The 12,327-nt window shown below is 39.6% G+C and overlaps 1 protein-coding gene across 2 annotated transcripts in view; it reads right to left on the bottom strand.

The window, feature by feature from the left end:
- The window catches only part of WWTR1 (WW domain containing transcription regulator 1), a 76,329-nt gene that overhangs the window by 62,829 nt on the left and 1,173 nt on the right, over positions 1–12,327 (bottom strand). Inside the window, exon 1 of one of the 2 annotated variants that reach the window (XM_072407882.1) lies at positions 1,412–2,189. The exons of the other annotated variant lie outside the window; for it this stretch is intronic. Within the exon in view, the coding sequence (XP_072263983.1) occupies positions 1,412–1,821 (410 nt within the window). The 5' untranslated portion in view covers positions 1,822–2,189. Of the gene's footprint in view, positions 1–1,411; positions 2,190–12,327 lie in introns of those variants that run through there. 2 annotated transcript variants of the gene reach the window in all.

The raw sequence follows: 12,327 nt of genomic DNA, 5'->3' as shown, positions 1-12,327 counted from the left end.
ATAAAAATTATTATTCTGGGGACCAATGTTGTTGGATTACTAGCTACGGTAACCCATAAATGCACAAATTTTGATCACAGCTTGTGTGGAATGCCTCATGGTATCCCAAAGGGCTATACAAAATTTACAAAGTAGCACAGAAATTTTTTTTTTCGATCTCTAGGCTTAGTCTACACAGACGTTTACCCCAGCGTTTAACCTGAGGCTTTAAAAGCTCATGTTTGAAATTCCCATGCATTCCAATGGGCTAATCTACACCAGGACGTTTCCTTGAAGCAAGTTCATGAGCATTATTTTTAACATTGCTTGCAACGTTTAAAAAATAAAACATGGGGTTAACGCTGGAAAATGCCAAAAAATGAGAAAAACGTGGGTAAACGCTTCCATTGATTTCAATGGGGCTTTTTCCCGCATTTATGAGCACTTGTAACGTAAACGCGTTAAAAACGTGGTAAAAACACATTTTCATATTTGTGCCTTCAAGTGATTTCATAATATTTTGGAAAATTGATTTATTTTCTGTAATGGTCTTAGCCTTGCAGAGCAATATCAAATATAAATGGTGATACAATACTGGGCAGTTTCAGAGGTTAAATTCATAATATTTACAATATAATTTATTTCAATAATAAATATTGTTCTCATACTGTTTTTATCTTCTCCATGATGATCTCCTTTCACCCACTTTCGGTCTACCTCTACAAACCCCAGGATTGGCTGCACATCATTGCTCTGGATTATCTTCCCTAGAGTTTTAATGATGGACCATATTCATTTGTAGTCTCCATTGGGCTGCAACTAAAAGAGTGACCAAAGAGAAGCACATTTGGGGGAAATTTATGGTAGTACCTCCAAGTATTTTTTTAATGAAAGCGTGCAGATTTAAAATAGTTTTTGAAATGACACAAATATGATTCTTTGATCAGTGATTAGATCTAGATCTACGTTATCTAGTTTTATTGATAACCACACACTAACTTTGACCGGCTACATGTAAATCAATACAAAGTGAATATACTGTTATGAAAACTCCAGTGCAACCATTACAAAAGCGCACCCTATAGATACAGCCAAGATGTACATTGGACAAGACCACTGTGCTGAGCATAGAATGCCAATCCTGTGTGGGAGGAAAAGAGTTAATACAACATGATACAGACCCCCCTGCTTTAAAACACAGGATTGCATAATCCTCTGACAGCATTCCTTTGCTTAGCCCTGGGTGGAGAAGAGTTAACGCAGTCATTCCCTTAACAACACAGCAGAATGTCTGAAATAAAAGTTTATCGCATGCCTTTAGAAGCTAGTTATAGATTGTTTAGAGCGGTTGCCATTTTGATTTTACCAAAAAATAAAAGTTTGTCACACACATTTTATAAAGGGTTAGTAAAAACCTCCAAAGGCCACTTACTTGAGGAAATACCTCTGGCCCGTGTGGGTGAATGCCATCTCCCAACCTGGTGGCAGGGGCAGTTCATCTGTCACATCGTAGGACTGCTGGCGCAGGTGAGCGTGCTGTTGAGCCGGGCTGGGAACAATCCCAGAACCAGCACCTAGCTGCAAGGAAGCGGGAGAAGAATGGGATCTGACATGCTGAATTCCAAGCCTGGGGGGATGGCTACCGGAGTCGGTGCTGGATTGCCTGGAGTGGGACCCTGAATCCGGCTCTTTGAAAAAGGACTCCGGCAGGATTTTCTTTCTCCAAGAGTTGGGCTTTGGGTTCATGACCGAGTTAAAAAGGTTCTCCAAGTCCGAGTCCAGATCCTGGGTGACATGGATGACTTGTTGCCCCGGTGGAGGGAGACCTGGATTCTGGTTCATCCTGGCACAACCAACAGCAACAATGTACAACTCTTAGAGACCCTGTAGATTCCTGGAACTTCCACAGCTCTTACACACAGGAGAGGAAGGGGTGGGCTGAGATTTCCTAATGCAAGAAACTAAAAAGTAACAGATCCCACAGAACTGCACAAACTTTCAGCTGGAACACTCAAAATGTAGCAAGACTGAAAGTTCTAAGAAAGTATAGAAGCATTGTGACCTCACACAAGGAAAAGGTCTTCTCACTGCCCTCAATCAGCCCCCAGGGAAGACCCCTAAACTAATGATTGTCCAATCCAGCCTCTAGTTGTTCACTTGTGCTTTGATAAACTGGATGTCCCTAAGAAAGTAAGAAAATGTCAACTCACAGGACAGGGAGAGGCGTCTCTGGGCAGATACTTTTTCCTCCTTAATCTGAATAATGTATGAGCTGCAATCAGTGCTCAGCCCTACACAACCTCCTCCCCTAGACCGGGACATTACCTTACAGGGCAAGGCCTGAGGCTTTCACTCCCACATCCAGTTCAGGTTACCAGTGTGGGTGAAACGTGCAAGAGTCTGCCTACAGATCACTTTCTGAACCAGTTTCACCAACAGGCAAAGCAAAACATTGGCAGTTCTCTGTTATTACAGAAAAGTATGAGTCTGGTTACTTAAATATACATGTACAATTGTACAGAAAGAGTTTGCAAACATGCAAATTGTACACTCATCAAATATACTGCGATATGTCCAAACATACATGTACAGGCTGCGTATTTACAACATATGCCAACTAAGATGTAAAATTCCTAAAATATCAATTTGATCTTCTCCACTGTTAGGCTTATTTGTTTGTATTTGGCATTTGTTGGTTTTCCCTAATGTATTATTTTAAACAGACAGGGATTCAAATACAGATATGTATATTTTTATTTCCCTTCTTTTTGGAATAGAAAAAATAAAAAAATAAAAAATTAATTTTTCTGTTTCAATGCAACATTTATGTAATATGTTATGCAACCCCCATTTGTTTTTTTTTTACTGCAAAAATATATTTAAATGTGCTGATTATAATTATTCTTATAAGTGCGATTTTTATGTAATGCAGCATGGTAAAAGCTCAGGCTATGAATGGTAAAGGTGAAATGGAGATCTACACTCTATTAATGCTACGTTGCAATGTATGCAGAGGTTTAAACGGAAAAAAAAAATCAGTTTCCTTAAATTGTTAGCATAACATTAGGATAGGATTGTGTTGGACTGAAAGGAGCACATATACCGTGTAACATTTTAGATGGTTTTCAAGAGCCTAATGCTTGAATTATTTTGGGTTGCACAGTATACAGAAATGTTATTTCCCCCACCTCTTAGACTGTCAGCTCTTCTGGACAGGGTCCTCGCCTTTTCCTGTGTCATTGTTTGTATCTGAGTGTCATTTGCAACCCCCTATTTAATGTACATCGCTGCATATTATGTTAGTGCTATATAAATATATTTTTTATTCATTCAGATTACCTATAACAGCCCTGTCCCACCCAAACACAAGATGGAAGCACTGTGTGCTGAGAATTTTGCTACACGAGTTCCCATGGACAGGTTTGTAGCAAGATCAGAAGCCCAAGAACTTACTGTTTCAGCTCCTGGGTTTAGCACTGGACCAGGTCTATTAAGCTATGTACACGTCAGATGATTCTCAATCATGACGAACGGTTGTGCTTGTCTCAAGCAAAAACTTGACACAGCGACCCCCGAATGTCATTTACCACTTTTCCACCACAAATAAATAGACAACTGATTGGAAAGGACTACTGTGTGCTCCTATGGAGGAGAGTCTCCTTAGCTCTACTGACTGTTATCAGTTACATTGTTCTCATGTCTCTCTGTGAACTACAGAACACCATTTTTTCCATAATGCCTATGTTCCGAAAGCAAGCTAAGTCCACACTAAAACTGATTTCTTTTGCAGGTAATCAGTATATAGCGCCAGTCATCCGTCAGAGATCTGTTTCACTTGATTCCACAACACCACATATTAATATAATACCGGTGCACATGTGCATTAGGTGTTCTGTAGCGTCATTACAGCTAGCTATTATTTTCAGATGGATAATTGTTTGACTGATTGCAGAATGGCAATATTTATGGCAATTTCATACAGAGATTGGTTTGCTACTGTCACTTGATAAGAAGTGTTCCAGTAATATTACAGGTAACATTTATTATCATACATCCCACTTATAAGATAGGAAGTGACTCATTTAGGACAAATTGTAGGCTGTGCCAACATAGCAACTCTAATTCAGTGGAAGAAGTGGGATGAGACAAACAATGCAAACATTACAACTGCTGCTAATCACAGTGACCTACACGGGTTTACTGACCTCCATAATCCATGTGAGCATAACTTCCAGCAGGTGAGAGTCTGCCTGCAGCTATGGACAAGAGGTGTCAGTCTTGTCAGGTCCATCAGCTGCCTCCATATATTAGATGAAGACCAGCAGTGCATGTGTGACCCAGGTACTGAACAATCTGAAAAAGGATCCTTTTTTCTTTTACAAAAATGCAAGTTCACATTGGACATCCTTACATGTTTATTAATGATTGGCTGAAACATAATTAATCCCACATGGTAAGTTTTTTCCAAAGTAGAATTAGCCAGGAAGACTGGATAGGACTAAAGCTACATACACACGCCAGGTGGTTGTCCTCCAATGTCATTCATATGGCGAATCAATGAAAGACAGACCAGGGACAACTGATGTACTTTCCTATGGTGGAGAGTGTAGCAGGATGCCTCCTGCTTGTCCTCCTGTCTCCCCTTTCCGTAGAACATAAAGACGCATACACAGGTGCCATAATAGTATCTCCACGATCCTTTCCAACAATCTTCCACGATCCTTTCCAACGACTAGCACTGCACGATGCATGAACGAGTGCTGTACATGCTGTACTATGGAGAGGGGAGAAGGAGAGCGATAAAGCGGTACTCTGCTGCGCGCTCTCCCCCTTTCCTTGCATTACGATTGTTAGTCGTCCATCATCCATGGTTTCGCCAGGACAGTAGTTCGCACGATGGACAACTGGTGCTGTACACACGCCAGATTCTTGCCCGATATCGGCCCTGAGCCGAGTATCGGACGGGAATCGTTGAATGTGTGTACGTAGCTTAAGTGCGCTGTATTTGTTCTAGTGATGATAACAGATTGTCTTCAGTGACATTAATCTGATGGGTACGTAGCATCAAGTGGTAACTACAAGACAATTCCCCAAACAAATCTAAAGGACCACACATGCAAAGATTATCTTATGTCTGTGTGTCACTATCAAAAGTACAAATAACAGGTAAAAATGTGAAGTGTAATCACATAATAAAATAGGATATAAAGGTAAAGTGACTCTAATGTGGATAATGTAATAATGTGGTAGAAGGAGTGAGAATAGCAGAAAATGACTTTAAATGGTTTCTGCTTACATTAAGATGATGTTATCAGTCTGCTGCAGACAGGGGGGATCAATTTGGTGGGCATGCTCAGCTCAGTGTATGATCCCAGAATACCTAAGGCTACATACACACAGGCAATAATTGTTACAAAACGAACGATTGACAACCGAACAGCCATTATTTTGAACGATTATAAAGCGCACGATTCTATACATGCTGTAAGGATACAATCCTTCAAATATAATCCACCAATAATGTACACACGCTAGATACGATCTTTTGAAGGATGCTGATAAGTGACAAGTACAGGAGAAAGTGTACCGCAGAACCATCCACGATCACTGAACGACCGTACACACAATAGATTGCGAACGATCTTCACCCAATCAGATCTGCCAGGACGGTCGTTCGTTTCCAGTGTCTTGCCTCGTTCATCTGCGTCATTGGCCAGTCATTGTGCCCTTTTTTTGTTAAAGATTATCGGACCATCGGTCGTCAATCGTTGGTTTCCAAAGACAATTATTGCACGTGTGTACATAGCCTAACTGTGTACATATACCTGGGTGCTGGTAGTTAATTAACTTCCATGAAGATTTGTGGGAGTTACATAATTCCTGCCTAGCCAATCAAGTTGGCTAAAAATGTATTTTTATAGCAGAAGTGACATAGCCTGTTCCTTCTGCAATAAAGAACCTGCCTGCTTGCATTTTTTTTATTTTTAGATTTAGTTCCACTTTAACAATGCAGTAAAATATCCAGGTGTGCAGGTGTAGAGAAATTCTTTGTCATAAAAAAAGAGAGAGGAGGTAAGCTGAGTGTATCTAATTATATGTCATGGGAGAAGGAGCTGAGGGGGCTGTGCAGGAGGTTTATTAATTGACTGCTTGGTGTGTCATTATAGGAGATACCCAATAATATAATAAACCCAGTCTATACCAAATGAGATAGGTGCAGACACCCAAACAAGTTGATCTGTGTAGGAACCATAAAAAGCTATCTAAGCATGTTTTAGGTGTTTTGCACCAGCATGAAGAGGAATAGGAAAGCAGGAGACCTTATGGAATGTTTTGGTGTCCTGGGAATCATTGGTGTCCAGAAAACAGCTGGAGCATGTGTATGAAAATACATGTTCCATGACTAGGAGTAATGTTCAGGCAAGGTAAAATGACAGCACTGAATAAAACTAACTCTATGAACATCAGCAACGGTGTCTTGTGGTCCCTCTGGAGAACACAGCTGTATACAACTGGCTTGAAAACTGGATGGGCTTAAATAGGCTAAAACAAGAGGCAGCTGTGCAGGACAGCTGTATTCAGGGGGTGAAATAGGGGAGTATCAGTGCATAGGGAGCCATTGATAATGGCAAGATAGGGGGTAATAGTGCACAGGGAACCATTCTTATGGACAAGATAGGGGAGTATCAGTATACTGAGAATCACTAATAAGTGCAAGATAGGGAAGTATAAGTGCATTATGAATAACAAACATGCATAAGGCTTGAATCTATAAATCTGAGGACTATAGAGATTGTGGAAGTAGCAGTGATAAACTGTAGAAGTAATACTTGTCTAACAACCTGCAGCAATAGTGGCATTATATCAAATGAAAGAAATCTGACTAGGTGGTTGGTTATTCAGATTGTTTTGGAAGAGGAGTGATGAATACAGATCTAGACATTGGTTTTAATTATTAGGTATGAGGGAGTTCTTGAATGAAAGTAAAACAAACACATGAAGTTGTTGCAGGTATAGTTGGTGTGAAAAAAGATTGCTGTATTAGGGATTATTTAAATTGGCGATGCATGGGTATGGCAACAAAATAACCTTTGTGGAATTAAAGTGACACAGACAAGGGAAGGGTTGGTTCGAAGTAGGAATTGCTTGGGTATGGGGACAAAAAAACAAAACAAAGCCCAACTGAAGCTATATATAGTGAATGTGCATAAGTTTTACATTTTTTTTTTTTTTGTAGTAAGTGGTACTGCAGCAGTTTAGCAATTTGTGAATGTGAAAGTACTGCGAAGATGCCTAATTACTATTAAAACAAATTACCCTTTCACAAGTGTTTAGCACTAGTGTGGTTGCAGTAACGGTTTTGTCATTGAACTATGCAGCATCTCAGATTAGTCTCTCGCTCAACTGCAATAGTGATTTTCAAGCTCTTGATAGAGCCCAGAAAACAATGTAAAAACTACTTAAAAACTACAATCAAAGATGGCTGATAGTTGAAACTGTGCACCTGGGAAACTACACAGCAAATTGATTACCAGTCTGAAAATAGCCTTACTGTTCATTGTTGTTCAATAGGGCTCCAGCACGAGCCCAAACTTCACTGCCCTTGACATTTGGCTGCAAAGAAGGACCCTGGCTTCCTATGAGGAAGCAGCGGTCTCTCTGCATCAGTCTGGTATAGTCCCCGCTAAATCCCTCCAGATTGTGGGGAGCACATGCTAATTGGCACTTTGCTAATACTGACAGTAGGTCACAATATTGGTGATAGACAATTGAGCAAAATCATCAAGTTGACAGCAGAGACCACATGTGGTTTATATTATCACAGGTAAAAACACAAAAGGTTTATATCATTATATTAAATGAAATAAAAAAAATGGAGATAGAAAAATTAATAGAAGGGAGGGAAATAGACAGCCTTATGAAAGACAATCAGGTTTACAAGTTACAATCATTATCCATACAAAGCCAAAATAATAAGCACTGCAGCAGCTTAAAAAAAAGAATAAAAGGATCCTATTATCTGTGATCAAGGAAGCAGGCTAACAATAACATAGCATTTAATCCCCCAGGGTATACACTGTTCAGATAATATATCCAATGAGCTTCCCTCTGTAAAAGCAATCAGTCATGGTTCCCCCCTCGTCCCAGACTTTTTACCTGTTCAATTAACATTCCACGTAACAGGCAAAGTATCAACATTTGTTCAAATGCTCTGCAACTTGGGATCGGTCCCCTTACTGCCACAATTAATGTTATTGTAATCATAATGTCACCATGATGTTTCTGAAATCATCTTTCTCCTAGTTTGGATACAGTAGGAGAGAAGGATTGGATAGGGGGAAATCTCTCCAACATGATTTACCAGTGAAACCCAACAGGGGTGCTAATTCTTCTCCACTGTATCCAAAGCTTACTTTCTACGCAATGTGAATCTTTCTCCAATGGGAGGTTCTCATTATAGCACTGTAACATTCAGTGGTGATGTTTTAGGAGGTTAACTTACAGAAAAGAAAGAACATGGACAAAGTTGTTTATTCAAAGTCCAATAAGCAAGCTGGAGGAGGGGAGGTAATACAAGAAGCTGTTGAGTTGCAAGCTCTAAATATTGGACTCACCCTCTAGGTATATATTTTACCAGGGACATGTGAATAACAGAGGTGGTTTACAAGTATATTGGAAGGTTTCATTCAAATGGATTTCTATAATTTTTTCAGCCATTTGACTACATTTTAGCAATACAGCAAAAGACCTGTTTCCAGAGCTATATTGTGATTTTGAGATACCATATTATTTATTAGTAATTTAATATTATTAAAAGTGATTACAAGCTAATAATTTCCTTGATCAAACATGGTGGCTTTATGTAAACAGATGAGTTAAACTACGCAACTATTGCCCAAGACAAATGTGTAGAGAGGTCCCCCAATGATCCACCAGGTGGGTTTTTTTTTCTATGGTAGAGAAGGGAAAGGGGTGCATATGGGTGCCTACCCTCTAAACACTGCTGTGTATTCACGCTCATTCCTTACAAATCTTGTAAAATCATTTCAAGCAAAAGAAATCTAGCATGTATGTAGCTTAAGAACAAAGTTTCATCTTGAGGACAGATATCTAACAATCGGACAGACACCAATAATCCCAGATATCTGTCAGTTACCAAACACATGGACCCTCCACACATCATATCCATAATTTGAGAGACCCCTCTAGCCCTATTATCCTTATTATTCTTCCTTGTTTCTTCCTATTTCTTACATATCACTCCCACTTGGGTTTTCATTTGAGTTTGGAGGGAGCCCAGGTCTGATGATATGTAAGTATTGGATAATGGGAACTCCTAATCCTCAATGGAGTATTATAATGTAAGCATCTAGACTTGGGTCTAGACGGATTGGCATTACTTGCATATCTCCTGCCCACTTCCAGTAATCTTTTGGTACAAGCTAACAACATCATCTCAAGTTCTCAGAAGAGATCAGGTGCTGGTTTACTTTATCACATCATAGTTTCTTATAATGGCACTTTAACCCTCCCAAAATTAAAGAATATGTTTGGCAAGAAAAAAAAAACATTCAATACATCTGGGCCACACATGCACATTTTCCTGGTTTTGTCTCTTTGCAACCAGCATAAATTTACAAAAATACTTGTGGATTCGACCAGAAGTGAGCACTAAATCTCCTGTTAAAGCTGCATTTTTAGGGCATCTTTCAGTCTTGCGGTTGAAAACCCCTGTGTCATGCAGGTTGAGTGTGGTTGTGGTTGAGGTTTGCTGTGGTTCAATGTTTTCAGGAAGTTGATAGATAAAATGAAGCAACTGCAGCCACACTGAACCACGTTCCAACCGTAGTGAGCCATTGAATTTAGTTGCACTCAAGCCAGCGGAAGTGGTTGGCTACTCTATGGCAGCCAGAAGCAACATGTTGTGTTCAGCAACCTTAGCTGCAATCCACCACAACCGTGTGCACAACTACACCCATTCAGTTGAAAGGGAGTGATTGGGAGCACAGTTGAGCTTGTGGCAGGTCTGAAATTTCCCTAATAATAATTCAATAATGTTATCAGCTCAGTTTCAATCCCTTAGTCTTCACATGGAGGTGTTCTGTTGTCCAGCTGGCACAACTCTGGCAGGGCTGACAACACTATCAGAGATCTTCTGAATATGTTCCTTAATAATTTTGACAGACATATACATGACAAACATACATAAGATGATTTGTGGGTCAACTAGCAAATTGTAGACCAAAAACAGTAATTTAAGCTTCTGCAGTTAAGTTACACTTACTGGTACCCTAACAACCCCAAGTCTGTGGCTAGACAGTGAAAAGTGAACCAAAGCTCCCTCAACTGCAGCACACCGGATTGGCTCTTTATGCTGCAAATTCTGAGCTCTACTTTATAGGAACTGCAAGAGGGTAATACCAAGTCACATTCAGGTATTTACACTGCTCACAGTAAAAATATACATGTAATAAAAGCTTCAGAAGCCTCTGCCCTTTGCTACTTGACCAGTCACTACACTCTAACCTAATATTGGGGAGGACAGGCAAGGGGCACTCCACTGCATCCAGCTCCATCCAAGGGTTTAGATCTTATTTTCAAAGAATGGTTACAGTGTTGTTCATCAATCTCAGTTCCTCAAACCTATCTATTGTGTAATTTTAAAGGTAACATTTATAACATGAATTTTGTGCAAGCATGGAGAAAACATAGATGTAAATAAGACAGTCTGCACAGCTAAACCCTACAAAAAACAACTAATATGCCTGGAGTCACATGCATGTTACCTGCACCTATACACATACAGAAGGTATACGTCTTGTCAGATCAGACTAATTATTCACAGTCCTACTAAGGACTAGACACTAAAAAACATCATGTTCCAAAATAATAAAAAATGTAACCACGCACATTTACTGTTATGAAAACAACTGTACAAGCCTTACAAGTGTGCATTGTTCTTTTAGGTGCAGCAAAACAGTTTACACTGGACAAAAGCATTGCTGGTATGAAATAAAAATGCTGTGTAGATTATTAGGAGTTAATACAACATGATACATTCAACCCTGCTTTAAGAAAATTGCATAATAATCTGACAGCATTCCTTTGCTGGGATATGGGTGGAGAAGGGTTAATGCAATCTTTTTCAGAATCTCTAGATCAGCCATTCTGAACCAGGGTTCCTCCAGATGTGTCCAGGGGTCCCTTGAAATGTGGTTAATTGGACTTCCATCTGATGGTGCTTGCATGATTCCAGATGCAATACCATTATCACCAACTATCATTTTATCTACCTGCAAGAGTGGCATTCTGACTACCACTGTAAGGTGGGCTTTTTTTTACATTATCAGCAATATACAAACAGTATTGCCAATGATGCCTGACAAATTGGTTTTAGCAGAGGTTCCCCAAGACATAACATTTTTTTTTTGTTGGGGTAAGAAAGTTGAGAAAAGCTGCTCTAGATGGTCCTTTTCGAACATGAAACATTACTGGAGACACTTACTTGAGAAAATACCTCTGGCCCGTGGGGGTGAATGCCATCTCCCAACCGGGTGGCAGGGGCAGTTCATCTGTCACATCGTAGGACTGCTGGCGCAGGTGAGCGTGCTGTTGAGCCGGGCTGGGAACAGTCCCAGAACCAGCACCTAGCTGCAAGGAAGCTGGAGAAGAATGGGACCAGAAAAACGTGGGTAAACGCTTCCATTGATTTCAATGGGGCTTTTTCCCGCATTTATGAGCACTTGTAACGTAAACGCGTTAAAAACGTGGTAAAAACACATTTTCATATTTGTGCCTTCAAGTGATTTCATAATATTTTGGAAAATTGATTTATTTTCTGTAATGGTCTTAGCCTTGCAGAGCAATATCAAATATAAATGGTGATACAATACTGGGCAGTTTCAGAGGTTAAATTCATAATATTTACAATATAATTTATTTCAATAATAAATATTGTTCTCATACTGTTTTTATCTTCTCCATGATGATCTCCTTTCACCCACTTTCGGTCTACCTCTACAAACCCCAGGATTGGCTGCACATCATTGCTCTGGATTATCTTCCCTAGAGTTTTAATGATGGACCATATTCATTTGTAGTCTCCATTGGGCTGCAACTAAAAGAGTGACCAAAGAGAAGCACATTTGGGGGAAATTTATGGTAGTACCTCCAAGTATTTTTTTAATGAAAGCGTGCAGATTTAAAATAGTTTTTGAAATGACACAAATATGATTCTTTGATCAGTGATTAGATCTAGATCTACGTTATCTAGTTTTATTGATAACCACACACTAACTTTGACCGGCTACATGTAAATCAATACAAAGTGAATATACTGTTATGAAA

Source organism: Pyxicephalus adspersus, chromosome 4 (assembly GCF_032062135.1).
Source record: "Pyxicephalus adspersus chromosome 4, UCB_Pads_2.0, whole genome shotgun sequence".
Lineage (NCBI taxonomy): Eukaryota > Metazoa > Chordata > Amphibia > Anura > Pyxicephalidae > Pyxicephalus > Pyxicephalus adspersus.
This window is presented reverse-complemented; position numbering and strand designations above follow the sequence as displayed.